General features: G+C 36.9%; 1 protein-coding gene across 2 annotated transcripts in view; it reads left to right on the forward strand.

The window, feature by feature from the left end:
* The first annotated feature begins 6 nt into the window (after positions 1 to 6).
* COG2 (component of oligomeric golgi complex 2) overlaps positions 7 to 19,519 on the forward strand; it is a 34,913-nt gene continuing 15,400 nt past the window's right edge. The window contains exons 1-10 of one of the 2 annotated variants that reach the window (XM_085315495.1): positions 7 to 124; positions 2,521 to 2,682; positions 3,465 to 3,530; positions 4,532 to 4,612; positions 5,192 to 5,295; positions 6,621 to 6,729; positions 8,463 to 8,642; positions 10,945 to 11,069; positions 12,364 to 12,490; positions 16,403 to 16,542. In XM_085315495.1, coding sequence (XP_085171621.1) covers positions 53 to 124; positions 2,521 to 2,682; positions 3,465 to 3,530; positions 4,532 to 4,612; positions 5,192 to 5,295; positions 6,621 to 6,729; positions 8,463 to 8,642; positions 10,945 to 11,069; positions 12,364 to 12,490; positions 16,403 to 16,542 — 1,166 coding nt within the window. In that variant the 5' untranslated portion in view covers positions 7 to 52. The remainder of the gene's footprint in view (positions 125 to 2,520; positions 2,683 to 3,464; positions 3,531 to 4,531; positions 4,613 to 5,191; positions 5,296 to 6,620; positions 6,730 to 8,462; positions 8,643 to 10,944; positions 11,070 to 12,363; positions 12,491 to 16,402; positions 16,543 to 19,519) is intronic. The other variant, XM_085315496.1, reaches the window with a different exon arrangement.

A 19,519-nucleotide genomic window follows, 5' to 3' on the forward strand; every position in this document is an offset into this window, starting at 1 on the left:
GGCGCTGGCGCTGGCGAGCGGCGCCGCGCCGCGCCCGTCCGCGGGGCCCGGCATGGAGGGGAAGAAGATGAACCTGCCGCGGGGCCCCGAGAACCTCTGCTTTGACAAGGACGAGTTCATGAAGGTGGGCGGGGGGCGGCCGGGCTGCGGGGGGCGCCGCGGGCCCCGGGGCCTTCCCCGGGGAGGGGTACAGCGGGGCCGGGCCCTTGGCCYTCCCGCCGCAGCCGGGATTCTGCAGCCGGTCCCCGAGTGGTTGTTATTATTTTTTTAAGAAGCCTGTGCCTGAAATACAGACAAGATCCCGAGGGATTCGTCTGTGCTTTGGGTTGCTGCTCCGCGATGGCTTTGCTAGGGTTCTCCTAACACGTAATTTTTTCTTATAGACTTCGAGTAATGGATTTTTGTAAAATACTCGTTAAAAAAAAAAAAAAGCTGGTGGCAGAAGCCTGTGTTAGAATTGTGAAATACGGGCTGGTGTTTTTTAATCTGTTCTCTTTGAAGAGTGTTTCCTTGTAGTTGTCCCGGGAAACTACAAATCCTTGACCACCACTGAATTCCGACAAATAAATTTGAGAAGGTGCAGCCCTGTGTTCTGCTCTGTTCCTTTTGTTGTAGCAGGAGACGTTGATGTTTGAAACTTTAATTTTTGTTTAAATAAACATAAAAGACTGAGTCTTTACAAGTTAAAATAACTGCAAGTTATTAGGACTAATCCCTCTATTTGAGCAAGAGAAGTGAGGCACTTTGTACCCTTTTCAGTGTTTCAGGTGAAAAGTTGTGTAGTTTCACTGTAGTTGTCCATAGAGATGACAGAAATGTAGAATTTCAGGTTCCTGGGGCATGGTGAATCAGGACTGTGTGCTTGGTGCTGCAGTCCGAAGCTATGCACACTACCCTGTCATTCATCAGTGGCTGGAGCCCGTGGTCCCACTGGTGTTTTAGTCTGAAAGCTGTGGCAGCATTCGTGGTAGACTGTCCTGAAAACCTGACCCATGCTCTATGAAAGCAAAAGCTGGAAGCACCAGCTGGATGAGTGCTGGCCGTGCCTCTAGTAGGAAGTTTTAAAGCACTGCAGACTGGAAGCAGCTGGTTCAGGAGTCTTTAAGAGTTGCAGGAGTCTGACAGTCTGGAAGCTCTTGAGTATTACAAGAGATATTTGAAGGTAGTTTGTATGGTGAAGCTGCTGCAGAGCTGCAGTCTTGACTGGTAGGTGATTAGCAGGCTGTTTGCTGAAAGGTGTTGTTTGTTGTTCTTTTCCTTCTAACAGAAGATGTGCTGAGAGTCATAGGAGTCTCTAAAATATGACTCCTTTGATAAATCACTGTTTATGGCAGTGGGTTTTTTTTATGTTCTTGCCGTGGTTTCCTGTGTCCACATTGATATTATTTGAACAAAGGTGAGGCATAGTTTCCATTTAATTTGAAAGAAACAAAGCTTTAAGTATGCCCTCACTATGCCTTCACCTGCCAAGGATGCAAAAGCAGTAGATTTCTGTTTTTATTGTTTTGTTTTTATTTTGTTTTGTGCAGCTTCTGTTTTACTAGAAGAGGTCTGCAGTTGTGTTACCTGTCTTTCTGGCAAAAAGTGTGCCACCGATAATAAAGTTGTACTTCTTGCACAAGTATAACTTCTGATTTAAATTGAGACCATGAGTAAAAATGGATTTAAAGATTTGGTAATCTTTATGTGCAGCACAGATTTTTAACAGATATTCAACACCTATGGTAAACATACATTTGTTTTTTGAAGTCTTTTTAATGAAACACCAAACTAGAATCCTCAGTAGTACCAACTTTGCACTCTGATATCAAAGTTTGACTATATTAATTAACAAAATGCTTATTCAGCTTAAGGGACCTCTCTACCAAGCATTTTCTATACAAGTCTTGAATAACTGTATTTATAGCCCTGTTAAATGTGAATTCTTTGTTGTTGCAATGATGCCTTTCATGTATAACAGACTAGATTTTAATTAGGAAGATTTGATAGTATTGCTTAAGAAAAAAAAGGAAGCTTTCATTTCTACCTTAAAACTGTGAGGGATCTGTATTTTCTGTTAGAGGTGGTAAAATGCTTACTGTTGGGAAAGAGTACACAAGGGTCTTCCTCAAGCTTATACTGTACAGAGCATTTAAAAACCTACATTCAACCTCAGTAGTCATTGAAAAGTAATCTTCATATTATCAGAAGTAAATCTTCTGCAAGCAAGATAGGTTAGACCTGGGAAAATGCGTAATACTCTAAAATCTCACTGAGGTCTCATAGTAGGCATTTTGCACCTTGCAGGAAAACTGGCGTTTGTTCCTATTAATGTAATACAGTATAAACTGGCAAATGGTATTCTTGCTGGACTAGGAAGCTAATAGGATTTACGTGTTTTATTGGTCTTGGACTTCAAGTTAACTGATCAGTTTACTTACATATGGAACACTTTATTCCGAACGGGAGGGGGCATGTGTGTTCTTTGTTTGAACTTTTTTTTTTATTTGCATCCTTCTTTCTTTCCTGTTTTATTTTCAGCCTGATTTCGATGTTGACCACTTTGTATCTGACTGCAGGAAACGTGTGCAGTTGGAAGAGCTCAGAGAGGATCTGGAGCTCTATTATAAACTCCTTAAAACTGCCATGGTAGAACTCATAAATAAGGATTATGCTGACTTTGTTAATCTCTCAACAAATCTAGTAAGTGTTCTTGAATTGTACTGAGTAGTTCAAACTTCATGTGTTTCGATGTGATTTTTGTTTTCCATATAAAAAGTACATGACATTTATATTGGCATTGTTAGATTTTAAAATGTTTTAAACTCCAGTACCTTGCACTGAGAGAAACTGAGAGACCATACCTGAAGAGCTTGGCTTTTGTGCAAAGCTGCTGTTGTCCCATAATAAATTTTAAATGGATGCTTTTCATCTTAAGAAGATTAAATTCATTTTGAAGGTAGGTTAAAGGCAAACACTCTTTTTCAACTGGTGATAATTATAAAACTTGAATAAATCATTAAAATTGAATGGCAAAGATAGAAATATGCCTGTTGCAAGGGATTTGTTTAGGAATCTTAAAAGAATGTATACTCTAGTAAGTTTTTTTAAAAAAAATTGACTCACTCAACTGAGAATTGTAATTCATTTTCAGGTGAACATGACTTGTCCACTGTATCTGCTACTCTTTCACTCCAATTTATCACATTATACAGGGCCAAAGACTGAAGTTTATCATTTTTTGTTGGAAGATAAAGTTCATGGATCTAGATTTTCTTTCATCTTTGGCTTTGTGTGACAAACAGTCTGGTTTCCTCATGCTTCCATTTAAGGCATTAAAAGAACATATTTTTGCTTTGTATGTAAAATTGAAGACTGTATAAAGGGGGATTTCTTACCTTAGTTCTTTTTCAGTATCTGTAAAATGATAGGCTCTGTCAGTAATTCACGTGTGAACTTTTTTTTTTAAATGGTAATTTCTTTAGGTTGGCATGGACAAGGCTCTTAATCAGCTTTCAGTACCCTTGGGACAGTTAAGAGAAGAAGTTATGGTATGTTTAAAATGATCATTATAGACAGTTTGGTAAACTTCAGATCACTTCTGTATGATACAGATACCTTCTTTATTCATGTTAATAATTGTTTTAAGGAATTTTTCTTTGAAAATTAAACTCTTAAAGAAGGTAATGAGAAGTATTGTGCTTTCAAGCAGATATAGTAGCAGTAAACTCACATTCTCTGTAGTGCCTTCCAATAAAGAGTTAAAGAATTCCTTTAGTATGTACATGAATGGACCCTTGCAAGATGAGTCTATAGTGAAATATTAGAACTATTTTAATACTTGAGTAACTTAAAGATGGTATTAAATAAACCAGATACAACACACACTTTTTGCTCAGTCATGTGGTTTAACCATTAAATCATCTCCTTGAAGACCTTTCTTATTCTATTCCTTTCTTATTCCACAGTGGCTTGAAAGGCACAGTGAAGGGCAATTCTTGATGATCTTTGCAGCTGGTTAAAAGTGGTGTTTGTTGCATAAATATTCCTTCAAAATGTCTCCACTTTGATGTTTAAAACAAATATTTCTGTACTGTATGCACCTATTTTACTGTGTGAGAAGTGCTACTCTAGATCTGATTTATGACTTTAGTTTCAAGACCTAAAATCATGTATGTTCATTKCCTAGTCTTGTGTGAAAGGTAAATGTACGGTTTGTTCTCTGTAAGTAACTAAAATAACAATTTTGACTGAAATAATGATACTTGTGGTGGCAGTACTTTGGGAACAGGTTATTCTTTTGGTTATTTTGTCTTGTTTCTGATCTGTTCACTTTGAGGGAAGCTGATGTACTGTCTCTTTATTTCTTCTTATTGGTCTGTCTTTGATTTTGTTTTGGAGGGAGAAATAATTAAGTAGAAAAATGGCAGTGTGTGAGGACTGGTAAATGTTTTATATCTTTAAAATTAGAGCTTAGATTTTGTGTTAAGGTTTTTAAAACTCTTCTCCAGAATGGGAAGCCAGCTTTTCATACTGAATTTCTCTCTTACAGAGTCTTAAGTCATGTGTCAGTGAAGGAATTCAAGCAGTAGATGATCGGATGTCTAAACAAGAAGATATTAGAAGGAAAAAGGTACAGCAGACTAATGATTGCCTTGAAAAGGTGCTGTTAGAATGACTTATGGTTTTGCCATTAAACCAGTAAAAAAGAAATTTTAAAAAATTCTAAGTCGTCTAGATGCATTCTGTGCAGGGATTTTGCACTTGTAAAAATAGTTATTGAAGTTTTGAGTGGCGGACTTACTTAGAGTGTCTAACTGTAAATCTGTATTTTCTTTTACTGACCAAAAACATGTAGGTTTTTAAATTTTATTTTCTCTTTTCTTCCAACTTGTGGTGCTATGTAAACTTGCACCTTGTGAATGTAGTTGAGATAAAAGTTTAGATTGGGTGCAGAGGGGACCTAGCGTTAGTCTTTCTGCATAACTTGGAATAACTTCRGGATAAAAAAGGCTGTTCTCCAACCATGACAAACGTCGTTTGTGGGCTTTTAGGGACCTAAATGAACAATGCTTTAACTGAGACACGATTCAAGTTGGAGTGACAGACTTACGCCAGCAAAATAGAAGTTAACCAAAAAACCCATCAGAGTTATCAGGTAATATAAACTGAGATTGAGGTCAGACATTAAAATATCTTTCTTTAATTACAGATGTGTGTCCTGAGACTTATTCATGTTATTCAGTCAGTTGAGAAAATTGAGAAAATTCTACATTCCCAAAGCACTAAAGAATTCTCCTTATTAGAGGGAAACAGGTAATTTTTTAAAAAAGTCAATTTTCTTGGTAACTGATAAAATTAAGTTAATTTTGTAGTATTGTTGTAGTGGAATGTACCAACATTAGGTTTCGTCTTTAAATGGTAACTGATGGAATCAGTTTAATACTTTTCTCAGATTTAATCTTCTGCAAGCTGGTTATTCACAGAACTCACAACCTCCAAAGTTCTAAATTATTTGAGGTGCACTCAGTGATAATGTGCACTTTTTGAAGTTAGCTTGCAGTGATCTTTTTCCTGCCTCTATCAARGTCACTAATTTTGTCAAGTATGGTGTACTTCCTATGGTCCTGCAGATCCACAGTTTATTCCAATGTTGTTGGAATTAAAATGTGAAATAGCTCTTCTTGTTTTCTCTGCTTATATATAAATGAAAGGACTGATGCAAGAATAGTCCAAGGCAGACAGGCCACACAGGCAGTACTTCTGGCAGAAGAAAAATTTGTGACAAACGCTAGTCAGGCTCCAAGTGTTGTTTTAAGAACTTTGTGGAAAGTATCTCTTCCCTCTGCCTTTGGGGAGGAATGGAAGATTTGTGTCTGCTGCTTTTGGAACTGATACATTAATTATGTGCTTCAAATTGTTCACCTGGATACAAATAAAGTGCAGCTTATGAGAGRGGAAAAAGATGATTTCATGTACTCATTTTAATGTGAAGTTGTCTCTGGTGCTCTTTACTTCTCTATACTGGACCACATAGTAATGAACTGAGGAGGTAAGCAAAAGGATAGATGAATATCTAGAGGGACAAAGCCTATGCAAAACATTTTAGGCAGAGTGAGGCACTTCACAAAGTTAAGTTTGGAAGCAAGACTGTACTTGAGTAGCTCAAAATTCAGGGTAATTATTGGCACTATATAGAAGTGAGAAGGGTAGGACTTTCTCTAGAGGTGGCTGTCATTAATTTTTCCCACATGACACGGAAKGGAAATACGACAGAAATCTGGATGGTGAAAAGGTCTTACCACAGTTGCTCAACTTTCTAAAACTGGCTTTTCATATGACAATAAGKAACTCCATCTCTTAGAAAATGGTGCCCTATGCTGCTGAGGCCAGAACTTACAGCTTCTGCTGTGTGCATTTCATATCTATCTTGATACAATGCAGTTGCAGCCATGTAATCTGGAAGAAACATATTATTATTGTATGACTGCAATAGTACCTTTCTGAATAGAATATCAAATATTTAGACTAAACCACAAAAATTTGGGGAGAGCATTTTCTGTCTGTTTCAAGTAAAAGGGAGTTGATTTGAAAGGATCTTACTGTGTATTCTCAATTTGCATGCATCATCTCTGTTCCAGCCCACTTTTAACTGGACAAGTTTTAGAGAGAATTGCCACAGAGTTTAATCAACTACAATTTCATGCAGTACAAAGCAAAGGAATGCCTCTTTTGGACAAAGTGAGACCAGTAAGTATTGCATAATAGTCACCTTAATGCTCATGAGATCAAGGAAAACCAGTATAATTAGCAGACAAATGTCTRTTTCCACAGAGTTTTATTTAATTAYGTTATGAGGAAAATGAGTTTCAAGAAGGTTTTTTGTCATTTGACTAGAAGYGTTATTTCCTCTGAATGTTTATGCTTTGTTTTCTAACTTTGTTAGGATAACTGAATTAGGATAGGAGTAGGAGATAGAACAGATGTATTTTTGTCAGCCTGATATATCTTGCATTATTACTGGTGAGGCCTGGTTCTAGAGGTTTCTGTCGTGTTTTTGTAGCTGCCRTGTACAGAACAGAAAATAAATAAGGGAGTGAGCCTACCAAGTGACTAATTTGAATTTATTCAAGTTTGTCATTTGGTGATATTTGCTGCCTAACTCTTGGTATCCAAGTCAAGAGGCTCATCTCTTTTTAATAACTGTCTACTGTGAAAGATGAATCAGAACTAGGGAAGACTAGTGCTTAAAGGTAGCCAGTATCAATATTGTGAAGTAGAGATGGGGTAATACTTTAAACTGATTAGCATGAAAGCTGTCATCCCTCATCCATAGTGAGGTACTTCATCGTTCCAGTTTTTCCTTGTGTGCATATGACTGTTGACCATCTAAATTTGTTTAAATTGAAGACATTGACAGTACCATTTTGATTTATAGACAGTTCACAAGACTGTCCTGACCACTGATCTGTCAAGCATGGATGGTAACAGGACTACATGTGAGCAAAAGAGTAATACTTATGGTGGGAGGACCAGTGTTTCCCCACTATGTTACTTCCTCAGTGACACTCAACAGGACTTCTGTCCTGTACTTGTTGCTGCTAAGGATCATTAAATCATAATTTTCATGACGAGTAAGTAATTGAGTTACTGGCTTCAGATGTTCAGAATGGAGTCTGTGATGATTTAAAAGAAAAAAGAAAYAAATTACTTTAGGATAGATAAACATAATGCAGTATACAAAAAGACAAGGCAAGATTTGACTGATTAAACTGGTAGCTCAACTGTAACTAAACTAATGTGTGATGCTGAACTTGCTTCAAATACAAAATTTTAATGGAGTGTCAAAGGCCAGGAGTGTATCTGTAGGTAGTGTAGCAGTGAATTGGATTTAGTGGAGGAGATGTTGCAGGAGATCAGGAAAAATGGTTAGCAAACCAGTGTATTTGTTGACAGAAGCAACTGTTTGGCAGAAACCAGAAGCAATCTAATGGCATGTCACTTTTTGCCAATGTCTTTATTTGCATTAATGTGACAAGTAGGGCTGGGAACACGCTGTTACTTTAGTCTTTGACCATGAGAGATAAATGCTATAGTTGTTATTTCTGGTAAGCTACTAAAAAGTTTTTGTTTCTTAACATAGAGAGTGGTGAGCAGGGAACAATTGATGACCTATTTTTTCAGTTTAAATGTGACTGTAAGTTACCAGATAACTTTCAACATAGAGAGGAAAATAATTGCATTTTTTATTTAACTTCTTATAATAAATACTATGTTGAATGATACCTGCAACCCCATTAGCTTGTTTTAACGTTAACTTAGTAGTGACAGTTATAACAACTTGTGTACCTTTCAGTTGAAAATTGAAACCTGAAATTATTTCCAAAAGAACTTACTTCARTAGTGATGGCAATGCTGTGTATGTGCATGGGGCTATTTTCTTTTTTTTTCTTTTTTTAACTACATCTTATTTTTCTTCCTAGCGTATTGCTGGAATAACAGCTATGTTGCAGCAGTCTCTGGAAGGGCTGCTCTTGGAAGGTCTGCAGACTTCAAATGTTGATATAATTCGGCACTGTCTTCGCACTTACGCAACTATTGACAAAACACGAGATGCAGAGGCATTGGTTGGTCAAGTACTTGTAAAACCTTATGTAGACGAGGTAAGATAAAATCAAAGATACTGGGAAATTTGACTTGGAGACATGTTTATTTCTCCTATTCTCCACCTRTGGTTGGAGAATAGTTTCTCCAGAAACATCACTGTTCCAGTCTGTAAAGGTAAACAGATGACTGGCATTACCCAGTCCAATCCAACCTCAAAATGAAGTCAGAGATTTCCTTAAATTTTGAGTTAGTTGGTCCGAATCAAAATGCAAATAAACTGGCCATGAATCTTCTGTGGAGGCTAAAACTTTCATACAGCTAGCAATGYATTTTGACAGGACAAAGAAAATTCTGTATGTGAGAAATTCTGTATGTGTCTGCTAYCAGTTCTGGTTATATCCAGTTAGGATTATTGTCACCTACATCATATATTTCTTTGGAGGAAGGGAAAAAAATTAACTGATGCAGGATGTGACTAAAATAAAATAGTTTACTCTGGACTGGTGCATGTCAATGGGAATTGGATCAGATTTGGGATGTGCCTTTCTATCTGAATCTGTACTAGCCAGATGCAGAGAAAATAGTGCATAGTGCAATGTCCTGTTCTTCCCATCATATGAAGAAAGGAGTTTCTGCTGTTCCAAGCTGTACCAGGACATTTGCAGGAGGAGGAACCAGTGTGTGTTTGAGAAGCATTTGCAGTTCTATGGATGCGGAAAAGTATGTCAGATGGCCAGAGTCAATTCATAAGAAACTCATTCTAGTAGGCCACTAGTTTCAAGTTAGGTTAATCGCGAAGTATTGATTGAGTTTTCTGAAACGAGGGGACTTTCTGCTAATCTATGGACTGCAAATTTTGCTATACTGCTATGTATAAAATGGTTCCCAGCCTTCTTGTAGCCTTGCTTGTTCTTGGCACTTCTTCTGACCTGAACCATTGGTAAGCTACTTTTCTTCTTGTTATAGTTGATGATAATGTAATCCTGTGAGATGCGCTAGAATTGCCAATGTAGTGGAAAAACTTTTAACTACCAATGCAGGTTCTATAGTTGTGTGTAATATTTTGTCAGAGTTTTTTCTCTACCCTAGGTACAAGAGTATCTTTTCTCAGCCCTATTTTTCTACCCAATACCCCCTTCCTTCCAAAAAAGAAAAAAAGATTCCTCAATTAAYTGGTTGTCAGTTAACCTGCCACAGTAACAGAGCAGTCAGCAAGTCAGTGTGGCTCGGTTTTCCTGGTCTGCATTGGCTGCAGTTGCCATAGAATATTTTTAAGAACTTATAATTATGTCATGGTAAATCAAGTTTCAAGCTTCTAGTGGAAAAAATAAATAAGCATTTTTAAGAAATTTGATGCTGTTTGAAATAACTAYGTAAAACAAGTTTGTTATGGTTTTACTGAATATCCTGAAGTGATATTACCATAATATCAAGACTTTTTTTTTTTAACTCTATAAGAGGGGATTGGCACTAAATGTTGCAGTGTGTTGAAAATTCTGTCCGGTTCAGATCGTGACTCCTGGCCTCCACCAGGGCTGGTAGAGCCCTTTGCTTTGTATGTGCGCACATTTACAAAGCAAAGGCAGCTTCCGCCTTTTAGATGGGAGAGGGAATAGAACTGTCGCCAGCCTCCTTAAGAACAGACTTCCTTTGGGTGCTTGTTAATACTGCAGCAGCTGTTACAGCGGGGAGTGGGTCTTCCTCTCATCTTGATTTCTCCAGTACCTATTTGTTCCCGCCTCTACACCATTCTGCTTTTTTATGTAGCTAAGGGCAAAAATGTTCAAACAGATGAAAAATACCAAGAAATTGTCCTTTTCCAGTATTGTCCATCTACTTCTAAATTCTGTTTGTGGCGGAGTCCCTCTCTTTTTCATGGGGCTTGCAGTCCTGTCCTGTCAAAATGCATTGCTAGCTGCATGAAAGTTTTAGCCTCCACAGAAGATTCTTGGCCTGTTTATCTGCATTTTGGATCGGACCAACTAACTCAAAATTTAAGGAAGCTTTTGACTTCATTTTGACGTTGGATTGGACTGGGTAATGCCCGTCACCTGTTTACCTTTACAGACTGTTTCATATGATAGTGATGTACCCTGTGGGAAGGGGGCAGGAAAAAGCTCATTCCCATTCTTGTGGCCGGTGATGCTGGTTAGTGCTGCACGAAGGAAAATAATGATTAAAGACAGCAAGCTTGATTTYTGTACTATAGTTTGGAAGCTATGATACAGAAAAGTAATATACTGAGTATTGCTGTATTTGTGATTATAGTATTAGGAGTTTTTAGTGTGTAGACTGAATCTTACATTACTATATTTCATATTCACTTTTCTGCAATTAACATTCAATTCTTCCTGGCAGGTGATTGTGGAACAGTATGTTCAATCACATCCTAATGGCCTTCAGGCTATGTACAATAAACTATTGGAGTTTGTTCCGCATCATTGCCGTCTCTTACGTGAAGTAACAGGGGGAGCTATTTCAAGGTAAATATCTTGGGGCTTCTTTTAGTTGCAGTTAAAAGTTATGGTAAATAYCATATACTTAGGAAATGACTTGCAAAATTATCTCCCGTACACAGATATTAYCTATCTTGAGGTGAAAAGTCAGGCCTTTCCTGATTATTTGTAGTCAAGGTTGATTTCTCATGTCCATAATTTTAAAAACAAAACAGTGAACGGATTTGCTTGATGCTGAGGCCCACAACTTGAGAGGAATGAAAGAAAGAATCCTGTATTTCAGTAGTAAATCTGAGTCAAGGAAATGTGACTGTACACTTCATCCACGGAGGAGGGCATAAGAAAGCTATTGGAAAATAAGTTGAAAATCTACTGGGTTGTCAACATACATTAAATTTAAAAAAAAGAAAAAAAAAGGAAAAAAGTGGAGGTGGTCCCCAGAGGTTTGACTGGCTTACTGCAGGTACTGCAGCTTCATGTTTAATTGATTTGTATAGTGCTTCCACTATCTGCTCAAAGTGCTTATTCCTTTTGCAATTAAATTGCCTGTTTTGAAGTTTACATAATTCAGGTCTACTCAGTTGTATCCACTTATTCATCTGTCTACAGGCTAGTTAATTTGGTAGACTGCTGTAATTAGCAGAACTATGGATATAGCCCCTAGGGACTGCAGAACTGTTTCTATAATGAGTCATCCATTGCTAAGCTTTTAGTGACTCTRAATTTTACTAACATTTCAATTCTTTTAATCCCTCAAAAAATTTTAATCTTCTTGATAATAGAATGATTCTAGTTTGTGCTGTGGTGCACTAAACTGGACTTAGGTGCTTGTGTCTTTTCTGTTTTCAATTTACAAATTTTCACAGTCAAGGTAATTTTTAGTCTTTTGCTTGGAAGCACAAAATCATATATAAATACAACTTAGAATTATGCAAGAATTTCGTTTCCTTCCATCGCATTACTCCTGCTTGGTATCTTTGAAGTTTGGATCTGTTAACTCCTGCTTTTATTTGCATATTTTGAAGTTTTAATACCTGAAAATTACTTCTTTCCCAAAACRCACTTGCAAAATACATAATACCTGATAAAATTTGAGAACACTTTTGGAATTGTAAAAATATCTGATCCAGGTCTCATGAAAGGCAAGATATGAAACTTCAAAGGAAGAACAGTTTAAGCAAATCAACATACCTATGTAAAAATAAAAAAGCTTAATTACATTTTTTTTTCTAATGCAGTCCTTGTCTTTTAGTTATCACTACCTCCAAATAGAAGCCTAGTAGTGAAATATAACCTTGGAATAATTGCAATTTTATTTCAGTGAAAAAGCAAATATTGTTCCCGGATATGATTTCTTAGTCAATTCAGTGTGGCCAGAAATAGTACACGGTTTAGAAGAGAAATTACCATCACTGTTTAACCCTGGAAACCCAGATGTGTTTCATGAGGTAATTATTTTAATTTGTTTCATTTGTCATTCCTTCAACACAGAGAAGAATTGAATGAATCGTGTTCCTCTGGCTTTTTTTCCTGTGTTGGTTATTTGTAAATTCATGTTGTTGCATGTCTCAGAGGAAATTATCTCACATCACTTGATTTAATTTCCATAGGAGTTGATTTTTCCATCAGATGTGTCCACAAAACTCATACAGAGGTTATCGGAAGTCATTTAGTCATGTGAATTTGGCCTTAATATTTGCTTTGGCAGTAGATGTTCTTTCTTAGTTGTAGAATTGCTACATAAATGAAAGCAGGAGTGGATGAATCCAGCATTTATTTGAGACTAGGACTTCTGTATAGGAAGGGTGGTTGTGTTAGTTAAATATCTGAGTTACAGCTTGTGCTCTGCTGTGGAAAACTTAAGAAATAATCGTYGTCTCGTCTGATTGTTTTAGCCTTTGCACTCTTTCAGTACTGTGGGTGATGTTGTGACTAGAAATGCAACAGAAGGCAGCCAGAAGAACCAAAATGCTTGGAGGCAATGTGTGACAAGGTTKAGAACTTAAAAGAACGATTTTCTTTAGTATCATCAACTATGTATGAGACAAGCTTTTATTATAAAATGAATTTTAAGTACTTGTCACTCATGTGTTTTTATCTTTGAGAACACAGCTGCTTTACCTATAAAATATGGTCTCTTACTGATGTTGAAACACATCACTTGGTCTAGTATAAAGATTGGCTTTGGCAGTACTTTATTGAAATGTCACAAAGCAGAAAATACAAGCTTCCTGCTTTTCTTCATGTGTTCTTTGTCTGTATTTAACTATGATCACTGAAGTGCTTGGATTTTTTTTTTCCTTGCAACTTGATTTGTGATTAGTGTGAAATGTTTTCTTTTCAAGATGAACATGTCAGACAGTGATAAATTGTGTGAAGGAAAACATAGTAGGCAGATCAGGACAAATAGTTCAGGGAAATGTTAAATAGATTGCTAGTGAAGGTTTGTGAGGTAAATGCTTTTTCCTGTGTTCATGCAAAACTCACTACTAAATATGGAACTTTTGCCTTTGACTTTTAAGATCTCTTCTGTGCAGATAGAGTGAATAATTGAAGGTATTCAAGCATGAGAGAATGTTTGCATGGTTAGGTCTAAATAAGAAGCAAACAGAAAATGTTAAATTTCTAGTAATGTTATGGCAATGACACTGTAGATTTTCTCAATGAGAATACTTCTCAATTTCCCATAAAGTATGAGTCCTTCTTGAAGCTTTCACCTGGTGCACTGCATACCACAAATTGTGAGCTGCACTGTGCTTTTGTCCTCTGTGCTGCTTGGCTTATATTAAAAAAAAAAGAGAGAGAGAGAGAAAGAAAAGAAAAAAGAAAATCTCTTCGCAGAATTCTTTTTAAAAAAGCTCTCATCTTATAGTAAGCTGATATTGCCCAATGGTGCCACTGTGTTTTTAAAAACCAACCCCCCCCCCACCACCACCCATTGACCTTCAATTACATCATGTAGTCAGTCTGAAGCACCTTCCATACTGTTTTTGACCACTTAAGTGATTCGGAGTCCAAATCATTAAAATATTTTAATCTCAAAAATTCTATAAGTTGAAATGTCAAGTGTCAAAATGCTGTTATGTCCATGTAAAGACTAATAGAAGTAGTTGGGAATTAAGAAAAACAACAGCAGTTTAAAACCGTTTCCTACGTTGCTGATAATCAAAGTAATGCAGTGCAGATTTTAGAAAGTGATCTTGCAGTTCTGTTTTCTAAGTTGATAAAAATGCAGAAAAGTCATCTTCTCCAGGTTTGTTTGGTTATGTTGTATATGCATATTGTATAGATTCAATGCTGGCAAGTTGGAGTATGCAGTGTTACCTGTTAAGGGGTTTTTGCATGTAGAGGGAGAGAAAAAAACAAGTATTTACATGTATTTTTAAACCATCCAGTAAAGCACAGACAGGCAATCATAAGTATGTGAGTAAAAATAGCTCTTTACTTGGGTGGAGTTTGTTTTTATTTTATTTTTATTTTTTTGCTGCTTAAAGCACTTCAGGTTATTGTGCCCTTATTTCTGAGTCAGATTCATACCCTTACAAGCGTTCAAAACTAATACTGCTTTTATGCCTATACATCGATTTGAGACTGTAAGTTTAGATTCCTGTGTTTGAAAACTGCTCAATTTCATTTCCCTCTTTAGTTTCTCTTATAACTTTGTAGAATCAACAAGAAAATGCTAAAAACTGAAATTGGAACCAGTCTTGCAGTTCCCTTGGACATAATGTTACATAATGATAACTAGATAAATATCTTTGAGTTATCTTCTATTTTTGAAAGTCATAGGTCTTTTCAGAGTATTTGATTTATATCTCTGACTAATACTTAAGGCAGCAGAACAATAGTGTCGTTTGCCTTTCTGGAGTGCTGGGTTTATTATCTAAGAAAGGAGGCCTGAAAAAGCACTAAGTTGTCGTTCATTCTGCATTTAACTACTGTACCTTTTACAGCTCCATTGTATTGCAAGTAAAGCCACACTAGAACACAAGTAGTTACTTAAAAGCTTTTGTGCTATTTCCAAAGTATCTTCTTCACACACTGAAACTGCCATGTCAAAAAATAGTGGCCGTAGTTATACCCCTAACAGAAGCTCACAGGGGTACTGAGGTATGCAGCACCAAAGCTTCTTGTCTGTGTCAGTGCAAGTCCTGTGTTACCAAAAGGGGAAAAACAAACTGAGAGCGCGCACTCTGGGCCTGTTCCTGTCAATATTTTACTGCTTCATAAGGGAGTCTCAGTACATCCTTCACATAGTGCTGTAGATTGCRGTAAAAGCCTACAGTCCTGCTGCTGCCTTTACTGCAGTGGTCGGAAACACTGTGATTCGCTCAGGCTTATTTCATAAAGTCGGCAGTGGTTTAATAAGCACATTCTGATTTTAATGAGACATGTATAGTTTGTTTAAGTCTGTATTCTCTCCTTGAAACTTACATATAATAAGCTGTATTTTTGACTCCTTGATTTACACAACCTTCAGTTTGTGTTAAGTCTCTCATGTGAAATAGAATTTTTATCTGCTATTTGGCCTCTGTTTTTAACTCAAGTGTTTTATGGCTTTCTGCTTCACAAAACACTGCCAGTGATTTGATTTACTTTTTATTTCGTTGCTGCTTAGGTATTTAATAGCTTAGGGTTGAGAATAAGCCCAAAGTACGTTTGGGGATTAATGTAATTTCTCTTTGCTTGCAAGTATGCTATTTCTTAAGCATCTAGTTAAAAGTGTGAAATTGAAGCTGTTAGCTTATCTAGAGTTGTTCTAAATTCTGTTGCAAATATTTAGGATTTACAAAAGCAGACATCTTTAGAGAAACAGTTGTACACCCTCACAAATATAGATCCCGTATAACAGAAAAAATCATGCTTTCATTCTCTTTTGTGTTTGTTTATGTATATTTTTGTTGTATTTTATCCCTAATTTATTTCCATCTGTTGTATTCCTTTATCTCAAATTTCATTACTTGTTCCTAGCACTGTGTTGCTGCCTTCTTTCCTCCTTTTCCATTTCTTCAGGCCTTTGTTTCAGTTCAGAAATACTGATGCACTTCTGAGCCGGGGGAGCTGCTCATGCAGACAGTTTTGTGCAGAACATTTCTAAAAATCATAACAGTGAGTTAATGTAACTTAGTCCATAAAGCAATTTTTCCTTACGATAGAATAAGTACCTACTGGATAACTGCTTTTAGTTTCACTGCAGTCCAGGATTTTAGCTTCTTACGGTTAGTTGATGGGGCACTGTCTGCCCACTGTAAATCTTAGCTTATCTGTAGTCCAGTACAGCAGTTCTATTGAATAGATTGGGGTCTTCATTGTTTAATGGGATGTTACTAGTGATCAGAGTGCTCATTCTCTTTATACAGAAGTACACTACTAGTATGGATTTTGTACGGAAATTTGAACGACAATGTGGCTCACAGGCCAGTGTGAAAAGATTAAGATCTCATCCTTCCTACCACAGTTTTAACAACAAATGGAATTTGCCTGTTTATTTTCAAATAAGGTTAGTATTTGTTTTTTGTTTCTTCTTTTAGAAGTAGAGTTCAGTCACTGCTAGAAGAGTTATTTGGCTTCGGGTCAGATCTTGTTGTTTTAAGTTCTGCTTGTCAACAAAGCCTAGCAGAAGTTTGGCCTAAAGGCTTCTGAGAGTGCCTAGACAGCATCATGCACATGAACRGATTTCTCTGCTCTTGAGAGTAACCCAGCAGTGTTGATCAGGAGTGATCATAAGCACAGGCAGCTACAAGTTTCCTTTCTCAGCTTTCTATTCCACATCCCTTTTAGTTGCTATCCACATTACAGCAAGGGTTCCTTGGTTTATGAATTACTGTGGATTACAGTCCTATATATTAAATTAATTTTTAATATGCTGCTTTTAGTTTTGAGAAAGCCAACCCAAGCACTGCTTTGAGTGTCTATACTGTTTTGTACCCTGACTGTATACCCTTCAGTCTTGTGGTCAGTTGATACATTTTCTCTGCTAGCAAAACCAATTACATGGTTTTCTTGCCCTTGCTTCATGGTGTCCAACCCATTTATTTCTTCCACTGCAGCTGTTTATGGGATTGAACTAGATACTGGATTACTCAAGTTGTCTAGGATTTAAAAAAGAGAGAGAGAGAGAGAGAGAAAAGATTCCCAGAAAAGGGGAAGTGAAGAAATTAAGGAGTTTGATTTGTTTGWTTAACCTGGAGCACTTTAGTGACTTAGTTTATTGCATGACTTAATAAATAGTTACAATGGTACAACCCCAGCCACATTTATACTGTATGCTGCTGCTGAGAAGTCCCATCCAGGAATCTCATGAGTGCTGGAGCTAATGCAGGTAGTGACAGGAGCATGAGGCTGGGAGCAGTGTCACTGGTTCAGTGGCTCATTGCATCTTGTAGAGTGGTAGCCCCAAACTTTACCTACATTTGGGTTTTTTGTTGGCACAGCTGTTCTTGCAGCTCTGTAGTGAACCAGTCTGAGGAACTGATATCCCTGGGCAAAAAAAGACAGACTTTGAACTTTAATTGATTTCTCCAAACCGCTTTACTATACAGATATTGGTGTTGGCCTAAGGGAAAAGGCAGCAGTACTTACTACAGTATCGGTGCTGACTATGCATGGACTAAAAGAGTCTGTGGAACTGTAGCAATTATAAACCTTTTAACCACAGATGTGTATCTTTAGTAGGTCTGTGAATCTGCCTCTTTTATTTAAAAGTACAGCTTTTCTAGTAGGTGGCAATTTGATCAAACATTGATACATATGCTCGTAAAATTGAAATAGAGCTTCAGCTTATTCTTTCAATTCAAAAATGTTTTTTTCCTTGTTAGATATTTTGAGCTCTGACTATTTTTTTAAAAAGTATTTAAAATCATCTTCCATTAAGATTATTATAAATCTAAGTAGTGCACTGTTTCTATAAATGGTTAGATAATAGATAATAGCAGCTGGATCAGCTTTTACCCTGTCATTCAATATATCGGAATCATCTGATAACTTCCAGAGTTGCGTCTGAATTCTTTAGTGCAGAACTATCTAAATAATCAAACATTCACTTTGTGATATCAGAGAAGATTCTTCCTTGAGGTATATTAATGTCTTCAAATTATACACATTTTTTTATTGAAGTACTAGCTCACTATGGCACTTACAATTAGAGTTCCTGTCTTTTCAATTACAGAAATGGCCCAGAACAAACAGCCTTCTCATTAAAGCCTGTACAGACAAACAATCCTTTGAGGAACAGATGGATGTACAGGCATTTCTTCTGTAGCAGTGCTGGCACAAACAGCACCAATAACTCATTYCCTTGACATTCCTTTAGCACAACTGACTGGAGCTATAGAGAACCCCGTGTTAGGGCTTTTACGGTTTTTGCCTCTCTTCCCCCAAGAACTGTTCAGAAAATTAGGTAGTTTGTAAATACCTGATGTGCTTCTCTGATCCCTTTTACCATAAGGCCTAAAAATACTCCTATATCTGTGGAAGTGGTGCACAGGCAGGAGTGAGAGTTTGTTGCTGCTTCAGGAATTCTTCTTGAACACCTTTTGTTGCTACCTGCTGGTGATAAGTCAGGTTTCGTGAGTGATTGGGGAGGGAGCGATTGCTTCTGTGTCACTCAGGTCACTACTTGCAATACCGTTAACACGCATCTATTCAGAATCGCCAGTAGTTTGAACAAGAACCAGATGGGCCCTAGCTTTGGTCTGGAAATGAGTATTAAGAGGCTTTAAGAAGAGCTGTGCGGGTTCATAATTAGTAAGTTTAATAGGTTTACAGAGTTTCTGTAATGCAGATGAGAGCAAAAAAGGAGGAAAACAAAATGACAAAAGAACTTCTCTTAGGGAAGCTGAAAATGGTAGGTGTATTTCGGTATTGAGGGGGAAATTAGGAAGAGTTTCATAAGGCTCTTAACAATTTTTAGATAAGTAAAATACTGTGTTATTTGTTAGATAATTCTTGAAATACAGAAAATAGTTGGAGGGTTTATTAATAACTTTTGCTCTTATCTCAGAAAATACTTGTTTGTTTTTAAGAGGGATTAAAAAAAAAAAGGCAAGGCATCCTATGAGGAACTGTTGGTTTTTTTTAACTCTGTACAGAATTGTTTGCAGAACCTTGTGCCACTGTGTACTAACAAACATGAAGAAAGCAAAGCCAAGGGCTCCAGTGTTACATGACCTACCTGAAGGACACCTAAARCAAATATGAGACAATGTGTTGACTTTCAGTGTAAAAACAGTAACACTTGCCCCACAAAAAAGCTTTCTTCYAGCTCTAGAAAAAGCTGAGGACTTGACAGTGTCTGTGAGTTTTTATTCTGATAATGCTTAAGATTATAACTTTCATAATTTCTCAATATGCAACTTTTCTGTCTGTATGATGTCAAAAATTCTCTTTCATGTGTTTTTCAATCCTAGTTCATATGGAGTGAAAAAATGCTTAAAGCTATTTATGTATGTGCATTGACGTAACATAAGGTCTGAATA

The sequence above is a fragment of the Rhea americana genome, unplaced genomic scaffold (assembly GCF_003343005.1).
Source record: "Rhea americana isolate MKP2758 unplaced genomic scaffold, rheAme1 scaffold_43, whole genome shotgun sequence".
In the NCBI taxonomy this organism is placed as follows: Eukaryota; Metazoa; Chordata; class Aves; order Rheiformes; family Rheidae; genus Rhea; species Rhea americana.